Source organism: Erythrolamprus reginae, chromosome 1 (assembly GCF_031021105.1).
Source record: "Erythrolamprus reginae isolate rEryReg1 chromosome 1, rEryReg1.hap1, whole genome shotgun sequence".
NCBI classification, from domain to species: Eukaryota; Metazoa; Chordata; class Lepidosauria; order Squamata; family Dipsadidae; genus Erythrolamprus; species Erythrolamprus reginae.
The window spans coordinates 177,630,966-177,653,282 of NC_091950.1; the positions used below are offsets into that span (position 1 = coordinate 177,630,966).

General features: G+C 38.7%; 1 protein-coding gene across 4 annotated transcripts in view; it reads right to left on the bottom strand.

Annotated features, from left to right (window-relative positions):
• Positions 1–1,823: 1,823 nt before the first annotated feature.
• Positions 1,824–22,317, bottom strand: part of CACNB4 (calcium voltage-gated channel auxiliary subunit beta 4) — a 153,048-nt gene continuing 132,554 nt past the window's right edge. For 2 of the 4 annotated variants that reach the window (XR_011557276.1, XR_011557277.1), the window contains 6 exons: positions 15,345–15,454; positions 14,099–14,250; positions 12,514–12,609; positions 5,666–5,851; positions 4,503–4,568; positions 1,824–2,978 (listed from right to left, as the gene is read on the bottom strand). Coding sequence is in view for 2 of the 4 variants with exons in the window: in XM_070731520.1 (XP_070587621.1) it covers positions 2,718–2,978; positions 5,666–5,851; positions 12,514–12,609; positions 14,099–14,250; positions 15,345–15,454 (805 nt within the window). In the remaining 2 variants the exon portion in view is untranslated. The remainder of the gene's footprint in view (positions 2,979–4,502; positions 4,569–5,665; positions 5,852–12,513; positions 12,610–14,098; positions 14,251–15,344; positions 15,455–22,317) is intronic. The other 2 variants (XM_070731520.1, XM_070731519.1) reach the window with 1 other exon arrangement.

Below are 22,317 nucleotides of genomic sequence, written 5' to 3' on the forward strand. Positions count from 1 at the left end.
GCAACATGCAATGGGGAATGTGTATGCCATTTTTCAGTTTCCTAATACTTGAAGAGTTCCACAGAGCCTCGAAGACAATTAACATCATGTATGACTTGGCATTCTGTGCTAAAATGAAGGCCTCTGATATGTGATAAACCTCATGCCCTATGCTTTGATGGTTAAACATGAATATTTCTGTTCCAGTTACCTGAGTGCCTTATGATGTGTATATATTTAAAGTATTTCTGGAGAGTAGTGTGCACTCCTCATTTGGAGGAAAAGATATATAAACACCAACCTATGCCATGCTTCAATTATTTTTACTATCTGAACACATCTTAAATGTAGCTTAGTGAGAAAAGGTACAGAAATATCCTATCCAATTCTTTAATTTGCTGTATTCCAGCAATCAGGTATATAATTTATATAATTATTTTGTCATTGACAAGCTAACATAACCTTAGCTCCTTTCACATTGTTGGTATAGCCCTTCTTAATATAGCTATTTGTGCACTTTTTCCTTATATCAAACTCTACTTTTTGTCATTTGTTTAGTTTACTCATATGTTCTGCTCTCTTTCTAATACTTGAATGCTAATCTCGCCTACCTTTTCAACACCTGATCCTCAAAGGGATCCTCAAAGCGATTCTGATGCAGAAATATGAGCATTAGAATCTTGTACTGAATATATGGATCAGAAGGATCTGTGACTGTGTTTGTATGTGTGTGAATTCCTTAGTATAAATTTGCAATCAGCAGCTTATTAAAAGCATTGTGGAAAATAAACAGCATGCTTGCCACTCACTCTGAGAACGATCTGAGATGGGAAGTGTATGTGATACTAGATTTTCTGACATTCTATTACTGATCTAGGGCCTCCAAAACATCTCCTTGATGATACATTTATGAAGTTCTGGCATGCCAGAGTTTTCCCGTCTCTTTCAATGAGGCCATACATACAAAGGGCTTCATGTGCTCAGGGCTGCTTTTTCACTCCAGGGAAGAAGGAGAAACAGGAAGTCCAGGTAAAGACTGCAGCACATTTGAGATAGGATCTGGGTGAAAGGCCAACATATCATAATCATTATGGCATATTACTTTTAATGGAAAAGATTAAGGATGTTTGCTGGATGTAACTTTTGGACTAGGAAAATAGTACACCTCATCCTATGACATGATAAAGAGAAAAGGCCAACATAGTTCAGAATTCGCATGCCAAATAAGCACTCAAGACTTTGGGGGTTGCCTTATCATAATACTGGCTGGATGAAATCTCTTTCTTGACTATAAGCAGTGTGAACAATGTCACATTCATCTTTTTCTGTGCAACACATTCAATTCTTAAATACATTTAATGCACAGGATAAAATCCAAATATAAAAACCTCTTTTTAACTCTTTGCAAAGTCTTTTTTTTTTGTTTTGACAAACCAGGACACTAGATGGATAGGAAATTTGTGCCTGATATAGATTCTTCATTAAGGCTTAGCTTTACCAGCCCCAAAAGAGTAATTGTTGTTTTAATCCTTCTGCAAATAATCTACTGGACTTTCCTTGTTGGGGCAAAGCCAAAAGCTGTAATCCCATCTTCACTGCTACAAGGAACTGAGAAAAGCTATCCCTTTTCTAGTTCTCATATATATAGGAGAAACTATGGGTAGATCTTTTAAACACTCTGGGTGTGCCATCACAGATTCGGAACATGCAGAAGACCCTTCATGCATAAAGCTGTATACACACCAAGAGCACTGTTCACATCTTGCAGGTTCAGTGAGTGAAACTCCATTTCATCTGTGCTACAGAACGTGCATTCATTTTCATGTTTTTTTTTTAAACATGCCTGTCTTTACCTCTAGTTTATTTCAAGTTGCTGAAATAGTTTCGTATGATCTAGCAAATGCAAAAAATATCAATGCGATACAGGTTTGCTGCAATATATAAGCACAGGAGGAAAAATAATCCACTGATGTTTAAAATGGAAAGGATTCGAACTTTTCCATTCATTCATTATTTTTGGCACAGTTGAGTGTTTACATTTGGTAGTCTGAAATAAATACATTAATATTATTTATTCTAACCGTATCTATAGCTATATATAAATTCACCTTCCAGTAAACAAGTACTAGAGATTTTAAAAAAAATTATTATTTTTTGCTTATAATGATTTTGTAATTTACCTTCTCTTCATTTTATTGAACTTATTTTTTTTCCCCACTGACTGCAACATGCTCAGGTTGACTTTCCAGTCAATTTCACCCAAATTCCAACAGGAATTGGTTTATAAATTGGTTCCAACTGGAACTGGTCATTTGGAATTTCCATAACAGGAAATTATCATATGTGCGCTTCAACAGGTATTCTACATTACAAATTGATGTGTCTAATTATGTCTAACGGAGAGAAAAGATAACAATTTGAAAATAAAACATTACATGGGAAAGAAAACACATCTAAGTGTCTGAGCAAACTCATTTCTGTCTAAATGGAAAGGGCATTATCTATCTCAGTGTTTCCCTACCTGGACAACTTTAAGATGAGTGGGCTTCGCCACCTGGAATTCTTTACTTAAATTCTTAAATTTGCTGAGGTTGAGAAACATTGATCTATCCTCTTTTGCCCTTCTAGAGCACGAAATGACAGCAGCCTGTAAGCATCAAGATGCTTTGTGTGGCCTAGCTATGTTACAACAGCAGGTGGCCAACCAATGAGTACCATTTGCCCCCAGGTTCGTCAATTCAAAGCCTCTGTCGGGAATCATGGCTATATCCTCCAGGAGACGCCCGGTTTCTTTGAGGTTTGTATGAGTCTTGATACGAATCAGAGTACTCTTCTTCCACCAGGGGGTAGTGATCTCGGCTGTGTTGGGAACTGGAAGACAAGCGGTTCCTGCTCTTCCGAGCCCTTTCGTTGTGGTAGTTTTCATCCGAGGTCATTAGACTTCGTCGTTCGATTGGAGAATTCTCGGTAGAATGGTTGCTATGCCTCAGACGTTGGCTCTATAAATAGCAAAGCAGTCAAACATTAAAAGGGGGGGGGGGGCTGGATGCCACAAATTTGTGTCACTCTTCTGAATTTGTCCTGAAATTGTTGATTTAACATATTAATTGGCTGCTATTTAATATATTTAGGCTCACCATCTGCTTTCAAAAGCTAGGGTAACAAAACAGCAGAATGTGGTGCCTTGATTTAATTTAAAAATGTTTGGCAATGAGAACGTAAAAATCAGGTCTCAGGTATGCTGGCTGGTGAAAAATTTAAAAGCCATCTTTTAAAATTTAAAAATAAGGCCCACCCTGAACAAGCTCTTAAAATAGGCTTCTGTTGATGTTCTAAATTCATCTGCTTTTCATTCTGTGTTTTTTAGAAGATTTGAAATATCTCACTGCTCGGCTGCTGCTATGTAATTACTTAACTTACCTTTACTTACAATTTTTGCTCTACAGTAGAACCCTCTGGTCACAAATGTTTCTGACCACGACCAAATTGGGTTCCAACCAAAAAATTCATATTTTTTTTCCCATGGCCGATTTCCCCTTCCACACCATTTTTTTTAATAAGCTCTAAATTTCCAAAATTAGGTTTGGGTCACAACCAAAACGGTTTGCGACCAAAGTTATGCACATGACCAGAGGTTCTACTTTATCTATACTGGATGAATTCATATTTACATCTTAATAGTGGATTTATGAAGTACGGTAACTTTCTTATCTCCACATTCTTCAAGTCAAAGGTGTAATCCTTGAGTGAGGGCCAATATTGCAAAATATCCCTGCTATTTTCTTTCTGTTTGCTGACAATTCTAGACTTAAGCAGGTGACACAGATAGGCAAAGCAATCCTGTCCCTTACTAACATCTGGAGTAACTACAATGGCTAGTACTAGCTCATGGTCCTAAATATGATATAGTTCATCAGCATCTCTGCAAGTAGTTGCAAGCTTTAAAAAAACCCCTAGTGGTCAAGGCCTTCATAAGATGGTCTAAAATTTATTCCTTGGGGAAAACAGATTAACCGGGAATGGAACTGGGGTAGGTGTGGAGATTATGCTAATGCCATCTAAGTGAGTTTGCTGTGTCCAGTTCATTTGCCCTTGCTTAAGAGCAAAGTTGAAAAGAAGAGACGGGCTAACACAAACAAGATGGAAAACAAAGTCTCACAGTTAAAAACAAGCATGTTTCCACAAAACTCAAACTGTTGTTCGCACAGTCAACCACTCACGTGTAGAACCTTGCCTTAAAATATTACACATAAACTCAAAAGTTAAATGCCTTCTTCTGCATCCATGCAGTGAACAGAAAAAAAACAGAGCACTTAGTGAATGAGTTTTTAAAAAGCCACCAATTTGACTAGCAGATTGAGTTGAGGGATACAGACTATGGGAAGTGTAACACTTAGTAAAAGCCACACACATTGTGCTGAGTTGTTTAGTGACACTGGCCTACGTGCATTCTCTGTGCACTTACAAACATAGACAACTTGAACTGATAAGACATTTTCCCCCCAACTTAGTAAAACACGTACTTCTGATTAAGGACTATTTACATGCCACGTTTGAAGTGTCAAAGGCCCGCCGTTTTTGAGCTATCCCTGTGGAAAAAAATGTTCAGAATCTTTTTATAATTGGAATAATATTTTATTAATCATTTTTTTAAATAATCAGAACAGATGAACCAATTTTTCTGAACTGTTACCTCAAAGAAGAAATGAGGCCAACTACACTAGAGGCAGGGCATTAGCATCATATTAATACAAATTTTTGTGAGTTGATCAACCTGGAGAAAATATTGAAACTAATCTCATTAGAACAACTAACAATTGGTGATACCATGACGTATCTGACGCGCTTATCTTTTTACACGTTTTTATGCAGTAGGTTTTTTTCCAGGATAAAAAGGGAGGATCTGGTTATGTTCCATTATCCCCTTTGATTTATGTACATCAATCTTAACATTACCCATATTCTATTTGTAGCCGAACAAAACTTTCCAGAATTAAAGATCAACCCAAGTAGCTATGACTTATTTTTCTTGGCTGATAAATTAATCCAATGCATATATTGGTGTGGCATTATAATAACACAGGAGGAGTTGTAGATTGATCATTAAATATTTATATCACTTGTTTACTCCGATTTTCAAGAGACACATCCAGTCAAGATTCATTATATTGTGAGACACAAGTGTTACAATTGTTGCATACAGATCTGGAAATATATCTCCCCCGCCCCAATTCAAGTGGAGCCAGTATATCATACAAAAGGAAATTACATACTGCCACATCTGATTGTATTTTGCTAATACTTGCTAGCGAATTAATTAAGAGATGTTCACTGGCAGGCATATTTTCACCATACTAATTGTATTCCAATGGAATTAACCCACAGAACGCATTCAAAAGCACTGTGAGGCTCATATGAATTACAAACTACAAGAGAATTACCTTTTTTTTCCAATTATCAAGTGCTTTATACCAATTAATGGAAATAACCTCATCTTTAATGGAAAATGGGGCAGAGTCACTTAGTTCAGTTGGGAGGCTATAGAAATTAAAACAAACAAAAAAACAAAACCACTGCATGTTTAAATCTTTAGGCACGCTGGTTCCGAATACAGGTGTCTTCTTATGAGCCATTGGACTCCGATACAGGATATAGTGTGCACACTACCAATGTCATGGATTCATACCTGTAATCCAGAGATTGCAGTAGGGTAAGGGGATAGTGCAGTGGAGCCTAGGTTTCTTCCAAGCAAAGGTGTCATAGGTGTGCTACTGGTAGTGTGTGTAGCACGCCAGTAGGCCTCAAGGTATTCTGCCAAGTGTTCACAAGCATCTTCAAGTTGGTTTTCATCCAGAATAACATCAAACATTTCCTGTGCAGAAAATAAGCATTATATTATGTTATTATCAAACACAAACTAGGAACGGTGACTTAAACAAAACTCTTGATCTCAAATATGAGTTAGACTTATGCAGCAGGTTGATTAACCTTAATCCACAACTAAATCCAAACTTAACCCTAGACTTCCCACTGCAGCCTCATACTGGCAGTCTTCACTTAATGACTGTTCATTCGGTGACTGTTTAAAGTTATGTCGTTGCTGAAAAAAGAAATTGACGACTGGAACTTGAACTTGTGGCCATCACAATATTTCCCCAGTCATATGATTAGGATTCAGGCACTTGGCAACCAATGCACATTTATAATAATCATAGTGTCCTGCAGTCATGTTATTGCCATTTGCAACTTTCACAGACAAAGTAAATGGGAAAGCTACTGGGAAGTCACATGTTGTAGTCATGTGATGTCACACTTAAGGACAGCATGCGATTTGTTTATGACCGCAGTTTGAACAGAGGTCGTAAATTGGTCATGGCCATGTGACTCTAGGCAACTCTATGTCTTATATAATACACACACACAGGAATGCAATGCATAGTACAATACATGAATGCAATCCAAAAATGATGCCCACCAGTTGTGATGGTTCAAAAATATTTGCAAGAAAACATGGTTGCAAGTATTCTTCAAAGGAATCCATGTACAGTTATAAGTTTATGTTTGGCTTTGCTCCATTCTGGTAGAATCCATGAAATTATTATTTATTTTTTTAAAAAATTACCGTATATGCAACTTGTTTTGGACATACAGTATAACCTCAAGAACACTATTTAAAAAAAGCAGAATCTGAGTTCTCATCTTAACAAATAAAACACCCTTATGGAATCTCCTCTCCCCAGAAGTGAGGTTAGCTTCAACATCACCACCTCTTGACATTGCGCAAGTACCTTGCTATGTGTTCTCAGGTTTGAGGGTTCAAGGGGAACATTACCCTGGCTTCCCTATTGCGGTTAATATCATTCTTCTTTTGTTTCATTGCGGGGGGGGGGTAGTTTTTAATAATGATTTTAAATGTATTTATTCATTTCCTTTTTTTAATTAAGTACTGCTTACTGCTCAGAGTCACTGTTGTTCTTTTGTTTCATGTGGGAAATACTTTTTTGGGTAGTTTTTAATAATGATTCTTTTAATGTATTTCCTTTTTTAATCAAGTACTGCATACTGCTCAGAGTCACTGTCTCGTGAGATGGGTGTCTATACAAATATGATAAGAGCTGTGGTGGCGCAGTGGTTAGAATGCAGTATTGCAGGCTAACTCTGCTCACACACCAGAGTTTGAAGATCCTCAAAGTTGACTCAGGCTTCCAAGATTCATAAAATGTGGACCCAGATTGTTAGGAGCAATATGTTGACTGTGTAAACTGTTTAGAACGAACTGTAAAGCATTAGAAAGTGGTATGCCTATAAGTCTAAGTGCTATTGCTATAACATTCAAATGCATTTCTATTATTGATATAAAGCGATAGATTCTAGCACCAACACAAAAAGCTTTTACTCAGTTCTCATCTGTTTGCAAACATTTGAGGATCCAGGACTTTTAAAGGGGGCAGAGACTGTAGGGATGAAGGCCAGGTGAAGGGTGGGTGTGCAGCAAACTGACCTAACCTAAATGGGTCCCTCATGTTTGCAATGGAAAATGTTTGCAATGGAAACAAGTTTTGTAATAGCTGTTTTTTTTCAGAATAATAGCTAATATCTTTTATACTGTGCAAGATAAAAGAATGAGGACATTTACAGTACAGTATAACAAAAAACGTTATGTATTTCTTTACACAGCTCCTACATCAGGACATTCTGTGTAATAAATGCTGATGCTTACAGCATTTGCATAATAAGAGCTGATCTTAGCAGCAGCATATACTGCCACTATGAAAAATTAATAAGGATTTGGAGCTGATAAAGGATTCTTAATTATTAATATTAATATTCTACTTCAGAATCTACTGTGGGTTTACAATACAATGTAAATTAATGAAGTTAAAACCCTTGCTGTGTGTAAAGACATATCCTCTGTTCACAAACATACCCAAACCTGCCAGATATACAGAAAGAAATTCGGTGTATAATGTACTGAAGACAGATCAAAAACTAATATCTGGTATGTGTAAAGGAAACTCTGTGTCAATAAATAACTACAGGTAGTTGTTGATCTGTGGTCACAATTGTGACTAGAACATCCATCACTAGGCAATAAGGTCCTTACATATGTTGCCCCTGATTGTATGACTCTTTTGCTTTGCTGTAACAATCAAAGCACCTGCTTGTTAAACAAATCCAGCACCACCACCACCACCCACTGAATTTGCTTATTGGAAGCCTCCTAGAAAGATTGTAAATAGTGATCACCTGACCCCCGAGATGCTACAACTGTTGTAAATTATTATTGTCACATGATCTTGAATTTTGATCATGTGATTTGCGGGGACACTGTGACAATCTTGAGTGCGAGGACCAGTTGTCAAGTAATATTTTTTTTAGGGGCATTGTAACTTTGAACAATCGTTAAATGAACAACATGTACTGTTTTAATATGGAAAGGGTGAACTCACTGAACAAGCAGTATCCAAGTCTACGGAGAGGGGCGGCATACAAATCTAATAAATAATAATAATCAACTGGGACAGTCAATGTAGGAGATAAATTTCTTTAGAAACTCTCTAAAGATTGAGTGTTAGTTTCAGCAGCTGACAAAGATTTTAGATATGAGTTCCTGACCAAAGTCAGCCTTCAATCCTGTTGTAAATAAAACTACAAGACAAAAATACGGATGCTCATGGTTTCCATGAATACCTTGTTGCTTACACATCTGCCTCCCCCTCAAAGTACATATACAGTAGAGTCTTGATTATCCATCCAACATTCCGGATTATCCAGCATCGCGGCTGCTTGGGGGCATGGCTGTAGGCATTTTCGTACCCCCAGACATGCCCCCAAGCATGGCAGCCATGACGGGGAAGGCGAGGTGATGGGGTTAGGGCTCTAGAAATTTCAATGAAGTACATTGAGCAACAAGAAGATACGGGAGTCGACATGATGCTGCAAAGATGGCAAGACTTTATTTATTTTTTATTTATGTATTTTGTCCAATACACAATAATACACAATGAAGGTTATAGAGGATATAATAGAGAAGAAATATGAGATATAGGAGAGACTATAGGACAGGGGACGAAAGGCACACAAGTGCACCTATGTACGCCCCTTACTGACCTCTTAGGAATCTGGAGAGGTCAATCGTGGATAGTCTAAGGGAGAAATGTTGGGGGTTAGGGGATGATACTACGGAGTCCGGTAATGAGTTCCACGCTTCGACAACCCGATTAATAAAGTCATATTTTTTACAGTCCAAAGACAGGCTACAAAAATGGTAGAAGGTCTTAAGCATAAAACGTATCAGGAAAGACTTAATGAACTCAATCTGTATAGTCTGGAGGACAGAAGGAAAAGGGGGACATGATCGAAACATTTAAATATGTTAAAGGGTTACAAAGAAACAGCAATCGTCGAGAAAGCAGAAATGGATCACTGATTTCCTTAAATTTTGAGAGGACTGAACTATTTATACATTACATTGTTGTTGCTGTAACATTACTGCAATAAAACTTCAATACGATTGCAATTCCTAGTGGATTTCAAGGCTTTTCTTAAACCCTCTGGATTATCCAACATTTTCGGCTATCCGACTATCAGCCCACTCGTTAATGTCAGATAATCGAGACTCTACTGTATATGTTTGTTTATTATTGTTATATTATTCTTTATCCCCTAACAAGGGGACTCTGGGTGGCTCATGAGTTATAAAACATAAAATCTGAACAGATTAAGGTATTATTAAAAATTTTACAGGTAGCCCTTGATTTACAACAGTTTGCTTAGTGACCACAATCATAACAGGAAAGAAAAAAGGGACTTATGAGCATTTTTCACACTTATGGCCATTGCAGGATCCCCACAGTCACATGTTTTACATTCAGATGCTTGATAACTGACTCACATTTATGCTGGTTACAGGTCCCAGGGTCATGTGATCCCCTTTTGCAACCTTTTGGCAAGCAATAGGGAAACCAGATTCATTTAACAACCGTATTACTAATTTAAAAACTGGAGCGATTCACTTAACAACTATGGCAAGAAAAATTGTAAAATGGAGCAAAACTCACTTAACAACAGAAATTTTAGGCTCAATTGTGGTCATAAGTTGAGGACTACCTGTACTAAAACCCAAACTAAGAACTATATTTATGAGTAAAGCAACTTTATTTTAATTTTTCTCTTTCTCTCTGCATTGGTAGTTCAGATGTTTTCATTACATTCGAACAGTTTTGTATATGCTCACCAAATCACACAATATAATAAGAAACACAGTTACTAGTTTAGTTCCTAATAATAATAATAATTATTATTATTATTTATTAGGTTTGTATGCTGCCCCTGTCCGTAGACTCAGGGCGGCTTACAACAGTGATAAAAACAATACATGGTAACAAATCTAATAATTAAAATCTAAAATAACAGTTTTATATTACAAAGTCTAAAAAGAAAAAAACCCCAATAGATAGAATACATACACACAGTCATATCATGCACAAAATTACCGTATTTTTCGCTCCATAAGACGCAGTTTTTTTCCTCCCAAAGTAGGATGAAAAATCAGCCCCGTCTTATGGAGCGAAGATGCAGGCAGGGAGGGGGGGAGGCGCTGGAGCAGGGGCGGCGGTGAGGGGGGCTGAAAGGAAAGGTGGAGGGGAAAGACTAGGAGGGGAGACCCTCCCAATCCCCCCTTACGACCTTAGCTCTGCCCTAGACTTCGGGGACGTCTCCCTTCTCCTCACGCACATACCCAGCTTCCCCCCCCCCCGTTTTTTTGTTGCTTTCTTTTCTTGAAATGGCACCTCGGCGTCGCGTCCACCTCCGCCTGCGTCGCGGCGCAAAACCCGTGAAGTTGAGAAGACTAGCGGTGCTTTTTTTTTTTTTGGAGCGGAGTTGCACACAAGGATCTGGGGGGGGGGAGGAGGAGGAGGGGACAGCGGCCGTTTTGGCTGGGCTGCTATTTGCAAATAGTGGCAGCCGTCAGAGGGAAATGAAGGGCGGCCTCGGTTGGTGGAAGGAAGGGTCCCCCGGCGCCTGCCAGCTCTCCCAGGGGCGCGTCAGGGAGCTTGGCTGCCTCCGCTTCTGCTACCTTCCTCCCCAACTGAGGAAGCGGCGGGGGCTGTTGTCTCTGGAAGTGGACGCCGGCTCAGGCCGAGCGGCGCGGCGCTCTCTACTGCCGGCTGCTGGGCCTTTGCTGCAGAGGCAAGCTCAGGTAAAGGAAAGCAGGCAGGCGGTGCCCGTCACCGAAGCAAGCCCCCTTCTTGATTAGCGGCCACCTCGGCCCCGTGAAAGAGAGAAGAGGTTGCTAAGTGTGGTTGAGTGCTCTCTGAATTGTACTTCTCATCCACCCCGCTCGATTTCTTTATCTATTCCTAACCACTGCAAATCTCTCTCTCTCTCTCTGTGTCTCTCTGTGTATGTGTTTAGCCCACTTTTTGGCTCAATTTTTTTTTTTCTATTTTCCTCCTCTAAAATCTAGGTGCGTCTTATCAGCAGGTGCGTCTTATAGAGCGAAAAATACGGTACATAGGCAAGGGGGGGGATGTCTTAGTTCCCCCAAGCCTGACGGCAGAGGTGGATTTTAAGGAGTTTACAAAAGGCAAGGCAGGTGGGGGCAGTCCTAATCTCTGGGGGGAGTTGATTACAGAGGGTCGGAGCCGCCACAGAGAAGGCTCTTCCCCTGGGTCCCGCCAGACGACATTGTTTAGTCGACAGGACCCGGAGAAGGCCAACTCTGTGGGACCTAACCGGGGTTTGAACCCCAGGCTCTCGGCTTGCCTTGTCTTGCCTTTCATTACAAGAAATGCAGAAATTACCGTATTTTTACTGTACCATATTTTTCTGAGTATTAGACGCACCTTTTTCCTCCCTAAAAGAGCTGAAAATTTGGGTATGTCTTATACTCTGAACGTAGCTTTTTTGAAGCGTTTTTTTCCATCCCTAACGAGGTGCAAACAATCTTCCCAGCTCTTACCAGCTTGCTGGCTTTTTCACAGTTACTCGTTCCGAATAAGGTTTTTTAAAGCCCTAACCAGGGGATAAAATAATGTGCTGAAGCTGACCAAACTAAGGACGTTAGCCAGATGAATACGTGGTAGGCCGATTCCCCCCTCCCATTTTCCTCCCCAAAAACTAAGGTGCATCTTATACTCGGGAGCATCTTATACTCTGAAAAATATGTTACTTGGTAAGGAAACTGTAAAGTACTGGACCATACAGAGAATTTCCATTTTCCTAGTGCACATTTCTCTGGTCTTGTGGGTGGAAAGTTAGTGGGCTGTTAAAGAAAAGAACAGTAAGTGCAGTTGCTACTATAATCCTACGCATCATAGCAGACCCTGCCCATGATTTTTGGCTATACATAGAAAATGGAGAGCCAAGACTCATGACCTATTTTTGAACATATTTGGGGTTTGATCAGCTGTTATAGCTCTTTTCTCCTGAAAATAAATTTATTGGAAACAAAGCATTAATACAAAAGATTTTTCAATCTTTATATTTATTATTTATATAATTGGGGGGGAAATGCAGTCCTGAACTTACTGGCGGACACTGTGCAAGCTTATCGGCTGCAACGAGCTGGACATTTAAATGTTTGCTTTGTGATTTTCCTCTTGACTTGATCAATCGCTGTAAAACCTGAAAAGAATGCAAAGTAACAGTGACGTTGTTTCATGGCTGTCAAACTTTTGTGTGTGTGACACAATACTTTGTATTTTGTGTTTCACGTATTAAACTCAAAACCTTGTTGTATCTTTATATAAGTTTGTCCTCCGTGGGTATAATTCTCAATGTTATTGCTGGATCTATGTACATTAGGGTCAAATTAAGTCTGGGTAAATCCTACATGTTTCCTCTTGAAACACGATGTCTACAAAAATCATTGGCTGAACTCTTTTATCTAGGCCTGGATTAGTATTTCTTAGCATTTAGTTTAAGAACAAAGCACCAGGTGCTATGCAAAATACCAAAATAAAATATTTTACCCATTATTATCTGACCTCTACATTTGAATGTGAACAAAAGAAAGGCAGAGAAGAATAAAATGGTATCAATGGGATGATTTCTGACATATTTCACTGAAGAAAGGAGTTTGCATTGAGAGTTGAAGGAAAACAAATAGTTGAATGAGTAGCAAAGTACATACTGTCTTAAGGCCAGAAGACAAGATAGTGGAAAATAAGATCTTCTTTGGAAAAAATATAATAATCCAATGTCACAGCATTCTCCATCAGAGACTAGAATGTTTCCTTCCTGAATATCATTTATGGTAGTTTCTAATCAAAAGTACAGTGTATTTTCTCCACTTTTACTAGGTCAGTATAAATCAGTCAAGTTCCAAGTACCTCTCAAATTTCTATTTTTTTGGAGGCACATTACTTGTGTCCTTTCATAATTTGGTGTAAAAGTTGTTCAAAGGCTACTAATTTCTTAGGATTCCTTCTCTGAAACCAAATAATTACTCATGGATTTTCTTTTCTCTCTATCAGGGGTATCAAACTCACAGTGACACATTGTCATCATATGATGTAACTTTTTCTTGCTTCGCTAAACCAGGGGTGGGCAAGACCAGCATCCAGCCTGCGGGCCACGAGTTTCACATCCCTGCTCTATATGCTCATGCTTATATAATCAAAATTCAGATGCTTGGAAACTGGTTCATAGTTATGACCTTTGCTGTGCCCTAAGATCATGTGATCATCATTTGCAAACCTTGGGGAAGCCAGATTCACTTAACAACTATGCTATTCTCTTAATAGCTGCAGTGATTCACATTAAGAACTGTGGCAAACAAAAAGTTATAAAATGGGGCAAAACCCAACAAATGTCCTACGTAACAACAGAAAATTTGGGCTCAATTGTGGCCGTAAGTCAAGGACTACCTGTACTGTTCACTTGATAAAACTTCAAATTTAATACATGGTGAAACACATTTTACAAATGTTCATCTGTTCTGGGGTAGTGTCCATTGAAGAGTGAAATTATATCTAAGGACAACCTAAAGTTACATTATCTCAATCATGGGCTAGAGATAACATGCAGGTAACATTTCATACACACAGCAAAGAAAAATATTTCTACAAGGACAGATATGAACGGAGAAAGGCCAAGAGACGAAGAGGCTAACCTTTGGAGATGATACTTTAACATGGACAATAATTGGAGCTAACGATGTCTTAATAAGTTGTGCAGGGTGGTTAATTGTATCTGCATCTAGAACAACCAATTGCAAGGATCGTGCCAGTTCAAAAATTCGTTCAATCTCACTCTGTACTTCCGCTGAAAAATTGAAAGACCCAGAAAACATGAGACAACATACTTTGGAACAAACAAAGTACTTATGTTTACACATAGATACCATTTTAGCTGGAGTTATAATTTCTGATACTCAAGCTTTCAATCGCATCCCTAATTCTAAGTAAAATAAGTCACTGCTTTCTTTGAAAAGTTCAAAGTGGTATGGGGAGAGACTGAAGCTTGATTCTTGTAGTATCAAGCTTCATTCTCTCCACATGCAACTTTAAACTTCATATACAATATTTCCACCCACGAGAAGATCCATCTGACATAGAATTGTGCCTTCTAGTCACTGTGTATTTAACATCAATAATGCAAAACTGAACTAAGAAAGGAAACAAATAATAATCTGCTATTATAGGGATGGTTAAAAAAAAGAGAGATTTTAGCATCTACAAGCTTTACTCTGTACCAAAACATAATGTCTTCTAATAGTTCCATGTGGGGAGGGGGGCAACCTTGATATTGGAGATCCAAGGTCTCTGTCTCTCCTCTCCCATTATTCCCAATTGATATTGCTTGCTTAGGAAAGAGCAGAACTACTATAATAAAGTGCTCTCAATTCCCAACCCTCATAGTGACACAAAAGAATACCATGATTGATGACAATAGAGCCCACTAGGAGATCAGGTATACTAAGACTATTGCTCTCTCCTCGCTAGGTCATCCATAAGAGTTGTTAATGTGGTGTCCATCCCATGTTCAGCCCAAAAAATGTTGCCCAACAATATAAGTAAAGTGATTTTTCCAGCATTCTTAGTAATGTTGAACTGCCATCTTCCTTTGAAAGGCAAAGTCAGAGACAGGACAGTATTTGCTCAAAATTGCTGGGTCCAAGGCAAGCATTTTGAAGACTTGAAAGAGTTAAGGGCAGTGTCTCCTGCTCCCATAATGAAACACAGACCACTGCCTTGTTCCAACTCCTTGTCTCCTCTCTTGGCAAGGATCGGAGCATGGCAATTCCATGTTTTAGTAACAGAAGACAATACTTCTCCCCTGGAGGGTGGGGGGAAGGAAATATTCATCACCATGCAAAACTATCACAATCTATTTCTGGGAGGGGGAAAAAAACTTACCTAAACTGGATCTGGTATTTGACCGTTCAATTATTGCCCTTTTGCTTGGATTATTTAAAACAGATCTCTTGGCAAGAGAAATGTCAGCTGTCACTCTAGTTATTGATATCCTACCAAAAAAACAGGAGAAAACAAACTGATTTAAATACAAGTTGTTTATGAAAAGCGTTGAACTGTCTTTTACAACACAACATTGTAAAAGAAGCACAATATTGTATGATCAGGGAGGCTGTAAAGCCAAGCTATTTCATTTACCAAAAACATGTATGAAAAAGCTAGCAGAATACGACTAATAGACCCTATCATCATCAATGCTAACAAGCCTAAAGCAAAACAAAACAAAGCACATACCATTATTGTTCGCTGTTTCTGTATACAATGTGTTCCTTCAATGTAATTTCAAAATACAATATAGATATTTATTTTATTAAAATTGTTATAGAAAGGGACTTCTGGATGGAGAAAATGAGAAATGATGTCCCTGCAAACTGTGGAGACAACACTAAGGTAAAGATTAATGATTAGGTGGTAAGCCTGAAGTAGTGAATTTTCTCGGGATAAGGAGAAGCCAAGAGATTGTCCATGTACACTCTGGAAAGCAGCTCCTGTAGAACTTTGCAGGGTTACTCACAAGTATGACCACTGAGAGCCAAGGAAGAAACATCAAGCTCACAGTCTCAGCAGAGCCTATTTAAAGAAAGTAAAGGTTCCCCTTGCACATACGTGCTAGTCATTCCCAACTCTAGGGGGCAGTGCTCATCTCCATTTCTAAGCTGAAAAGTCAGCGCTGTCTGATGAAGGCACAGGGAGCGCTGTTACCTTGCCATCGAGGTGGTCCCTATTTTTCTACTGTATTTTTACATGCTTTCAAATTCAAGATTAGCAGAAGCTGGGGCAGGTAACGAGAGCTCATGCTGTTACATGGCACTAGGGATTTGAACCACCAAACTGCCAACCTTTCTGATCGACAAGTTCAGCATCTTAGCCATTGAGCCACCGCATCTCCCTTTAAAGATGTTAGGTTCACTTAAATTGATGTGTTGTCTGGTTTTAATATGATAGGGTTTTAGTTATTTCTCTTAATATTAGATTTGTGCCACTATAATATTGTTTTTATCATTGTTGTGAGCCGCCCCGAGTCTTCGGAGAGGGGTGGCATACAAATATAATAAATTGTTGTTGTTGTTGTTGCAGTTGTTGCAGTTGTTGTTGTTGTTGTTATTATTATTATTATTACTGTATTATTATTATTATTATTATTATTATTATTATTATTATTATTATTATTATTAAATTCCCACTTTCTAAAGCACTTTGAAGTACCTTTGTATAACCTTTTCATAAAAAGAACAAAGATCTTCTTAGCAAAAGGGCATAAGGACCTGGTATAAAAGAATTCAAAATGGAATTCAAAATGGAAAAATGGAGAAAGTGCAGCAAAGGAAGGAGGAAGGGAGGAGAGGAAAAAGAAGAAGAAAAAAAGAGGGAAGGAGGAAAGAAGAGAAGAGCTGAGAAGAAAATTAGGAGAGAGGGCAAGAAGGGAAGTGGAGAAACAGGAGGAAGGGAGTGGGTTCAGAAGGAGAGGAAGGAAAGAAAAAGGAATTGAAGGTCTGTATGAGATAGGAAGGGAGGATGGCAAAAAAGCAAACTTGAACTAATGAAACAATATGGTAAATATAGAATATATATGTAAAGATTTTGTAAAAGAATGAAATGAAGAATGCAATGATAAATATGTGAAATGTCTGTATGGAAATGAAAATAAAAAACTTTTTTAAAAAAAAGACTTGCAGACTTCAACTTCCAGCATAGTTGGCTGGAGAGTTCTGTGAGTTGAAGTCGATTAAGTCTTAAAGTTGCCAAGTTTGAAGACCTCTGTTTTCTGCCTTCTCTTCTCACAAGGGAGGTGGGTATAAGTGCTTTGTCTTACCATTTTAATGCTAGTTAGGGTTAGGGTTACATATTAGTAGATTAATATGGTAACTGGCAACCCTGACAATTGCCATATTAATTTACTACATACAACAATTAGTAACAGAATTATTCAACAATATCTATATTCATTATTGTACTTTTTTATCCCAACACATCACATTTACCTTCCAAATGTTGGCATGGTGATGGATGGATGTGTATCTATATCATTCGTATCTATTATATATCTTTCCAGATACAGTGGTACCTTGTCTTACAAACTTAATTGGTTCTGGGACGAGGTTCTTAAGGTGAAAAGTTTGTAAGACGAAACAATGTTTCCCATAGGAATCAATGGAAAAGCAATTAATGCGTGCAAGCCCAAAATTCACCCCTTTTGCCAGCCGAAGCACCCATTTTGCGCTGCTGGGATTTCCCTGAGGTTCCCCTCCATAGGAAACCCCACCTCCGGACTTCTGTGTTTTTGCGATGCTGCAGGGGAATCCCAGCAGGGGAATCCCAGCATTGCAAAAACAAGCGCTTTGCTGGCAACGGAAGTCCAGAGGTGGGGTTTCCCATGGAGGGGAGCCTCAATGGAATCCCAGCAGCGCAAAAACAGGTGCTTCGCTGGCAATGGGAGTCTGGAGGCAGGGCATCCCAGCGGCGGCAGTGGGTTTTTAAGGTGAAAATAGTTTGTAAGAAGAGGCAAAAAAATCTTAAACCCCGGGTTTGTATCTCGAAAAGTTTGTATGATGAGGCGTTTGTAAGATGAGGTATCACTGTATTATAAATCAGTGACATCCTGCCTTTGTAAGAAGCAAACTGACATCAACTTCAAAGCTGGTGAAATTTTAATTTAATAAACCTACTAAAGATGAAGGAAACAGTCCAATAAAATGTACATTTAGGCATACGTTCAATTTGGCAAAACACTCTTCTTTAGAAAGGGTGAAAAAAATCTGGCCTAAGATTAATCTCTCTTTTTTAAAAAATGTCAAACAGACAAAGCTGGTCTTTATGGGTTATGGTGCTCCACAGCTTCTTTCATGTGTGGTACAAAAATACAGTCTGCAGAGAATTTATTCATAGCAACCCTTGACTTGCCATTGACAGTTGCCATGGTTTCCTATAGGAAAACAATGATGCCCACTTTTCATATTTAAATGCTGCACCAAACGACATCTGTCAGCAGGAATGACGAAATGCTTGCTCCGTACTTAATATAAACGTTTCCTTCTCATAACCAAGCAACAAGCTTTAGGTAAGTAAGATCATTCAGAGCTCCAGCAGAGGGCAAAGTAAAAGTATTATTGCAGCGATGGTGAACCTTTTTGGCACTGAGTGCCCAAACTGGAATGTGTGTGTGTGCGCACACACTAGAGCCCCCAAAACTCGAAGACAAACTGGCTGGTGCACTTGCACATGCCAGCCATTTGTCTTCTAGTTTCCGGCATGGTCTTCGCATGTGTCAGAGCACCAGAAACCCGAAAATAAAATAATCGGTGCATGCAAGATCTTTGGAAATACCTGGTCTTTGGGTTTCTGGAGATCCAGCACATGCAAAGATCAGCTGCCCAGCGCGCATGCATGCACCGGAAAACAAAAGAGCAGCTGGAGACAGCACACATGCCCAAACAGAAAAGGTCCTGTGTGCCACGGTTCGCCATTACGGTATTAATGAGTACCATCCCCTAAACTAACATTCAGTGATATGATGCATTTAACTGCAGAAACATCCAATGGAACTCCTAGGATCATCTTAAAGGGCTTGCTGACATCCTTAGTTGTAGGCATAAACAGTCAAAAGTTCAATACTATAGTGTATGTAAAAATATTTATAGTTCTATTTTCTTTGCTAGCTGCGAAGCAATTGCAAATACTCTATGCAATTTATTTAGCCATCTAAACAACAGCGCTAAATCAAAATGTCATTTTATCCTTAAAAAGGTAAGAGCAGTTTGATTCAACTGGAAAATTTGGTGCTTAAGCAACTGTGACAAACCAAATTTAACCAATCACTTTATTTTTAAATGGAGGTTTCAGACCTACTATAAAATGCAGTTCAGCAGTAGTTTAAAACTGAAAATCTGCCCACCTCTGACTTAGCTGATGTGTGAATCAAGCCAAAATCTCATCCGCTTTTTAAAATTGGGAGAATAATAATAATAATAATAATAATAATAATAATAATAATAATAATATTATTATTATTATTATTATTATTATTATTATTATTATTATTATGTCAATACAACACAGCAAACAAGATTACTACCGTATGCTGGATTTCGTATTTCTTCCCAAGCACCTAGGACTGCGTGATGTAGCGGCGAATTATGTTTGCCAATCCCAGTAAAGCGGCCTTTTGCAATTGACAGATGGAGATTTTGTCAATTCCGATGGTTTTCAAATGTCCGCTGAGATCCTTTGGTACTGCGCCCAGAGTGGCAAGTACCATTGGGACCACTTTCACTGGCTTATGCCAGAGTCGTTGCAGTTCAATTTTTAGATCTTCGTATTTCACTAATTTCTCTAGCTGCTTCTCCTCAATTCTGCTGTCCCCTGGGATTGCGATGTTGATGATCTATACTTTCTTTTTCCCCACAATCAGGATGTCTGGTGTGTTATGCTTCAGAATTCGGTCAGTCTGAAGTCTGAAGTCCCACAGTAGTTTTGCTTGTTCAGTTATTATTATTATTATTGTTGTTGTTGTTGTTGTTGTTATGAGACTTATTATTATATATTTTCCTGAATTTTGAAAAGGGCATTCGACAGGGCTATGTTATCCCCTTCCTGATGTATACTCCCTTGGATCCTGGACATAAAATGTTTCAATACCTACTCTCAAAACATCACCAAAGAGCACTGCACGCCAAGACAACTAGACACAGTTTTTCCCCGAACGTTATCACTCTACTAAACAAATAATTCCCTCAACACTGTCAAACTAGTTTTTTCTCATCATTCCTATCACCCACTTCCTCCCACTTATGACTGTATAACTGTAACTTGTTGCTTGTATCCTTCAGATTTTTGTTAATATTGATTGTGTCTTCATTGCTTATTTGATCCCTATGAAAACCATTAAGTGTTGTACCTCATGAATCTTGACAAATGTATCTTTTCTTTTATGTACACTGAGAGCATATGCACCAAGACAAATTCCTTGTCTGTCCAATCACACTTGGCCAATAAAGAATTCTATTCTATCTAGTGATAGGCATGCATCCCCACTTCTGTGAGAAGTGGGCTATCACGTGTGTTTCATTTGTGTGAGAAGCAGGAGCAATTGCTTGCCCTTCAAGAAAATGGAACTGTGCACGTGCTTGAATTCCCTTCACTTGGAACCATCCCCTCTCACCTCCCCCTCCACTGGTCCACAAAGCTAGAAAGGTTGGGGAATTCTGACATATGCACACACACACATACACAGAGTATCTATACTAATGTAATTCCAAAGTGTTTCTCATCTATATCAAAAAACACACTATGTCCTTCTAAAGTGGCATGAATCCAAAGTAAATACTCTGTCACATAATGTTCTGAGATGGCAAATAAATTGTTTCATGCTAGCTCTTGAAATAAAGTACTGCTTAACTGATCTAAAATGGAAGAATCTACCAGCAACTACTAGCTGCTTTGAGAATCTTTAATTTTTACCCAGCAGAATTCCAGCTGAGGCCAACAACAGAACCTGTGAAGCTAACATTTGGTACCACAAATCAACTTCAGAGTTAGAACAGTTGAAAACTTGCATATTCACTTTAAACCTAACAGCTTGAGGGATAACACCTGAGCTTCTAATTGGTCTAACTTTTCCATCTTTCTGCCCTCATTTATTTAGGGAAAGCCTAAATGTGAAGAAAAGGCATCATATGCCCCTATTACATTTTGACAAGAGGCTTGGCAGTAGCAGGACACATACATATTATTAGTGAACAAATTCAGAAGAAATTGAAGGAATGCAAGTAAATTCTAAAAAAAAGGACAGGAATTGCTTACATAAAGAACAAACTCACAGAGAAAAGCCCCAAAGTTTCCCCCAAATAAAGATGTCATTGGCCCAGCATACTTTATATTTCAGTTACACAATATGCCAATGTAGAGAACGCAATGATGTGTTATCCTAAAGTGTAAAATGGCCAGTATAATCCTTATATTTATGAGGCTTTAGGGTTTTCCCTGTCATTTCTACCATCCCTTGCATCTTTCTCCCTTTAGCTTCCCAACATGGATTAAATGAGCTCCAAAAATTAGGCATGATGGCCTGGATTGGCCTTGGTCACAATCTCACTGAATAATCTGGTTGATTTGTATTCTAGCCTAATGTGCAAAAAACAAAGACACAGGAGATGAATAGTACAGCCGATGTACTAGGGTGGAGCAGAAGAAAAAATAATAGAGAGTGTTCTTAACAATCCTTTTCCTGATATATATTACTATAGTCTCATACAACATTTTTCCATATAGATTTCAAATACATCTCAATATCCCTTGCAACAGTCTTGAAAAATATTTCAGTATTACTATTGCTTCTGTACCGGATAAAAGATATCAGAGAAGAACCGTTGTACATACCTGAACGGTCTTCTCGATGCACTGGAAGGAGAGTCCAACATGGGTAATTTACCAATCTTATTGGTAGAGACTGAGTTAATTTAAATATTTAAATATGAGGTAGTCACCGCCCCTTAGCAGCCCCCAATACCTCAGTTTTAAAAACGAAGCCAGTTTAAGGATAACCTGTTTATTGAACAATAACCATATAACCTCATAAATGTGCAACTTGTAACCCCTAGACTCCGGCGACCTGGCGAAAACAACCATGCCGGGTGGGTTTGGACTCTCCTTCCAGTGCATCGAGAAGACCGTTCAGGTATGTACAACGGTTCTTCTCCACTGCATCTGGAAGGAGAGTCCAACATGGGATATACCAAAGATTACGGCCCATGGGAGGGAAAAGGCTGAGCTACGGTCGCAGGAGTTGAACACACTTGCTGCAAAACCCGTCTCCCAAATGAAGCTTCCGCCGAAGCTACTGAGTCCAGTTTGTAATGGC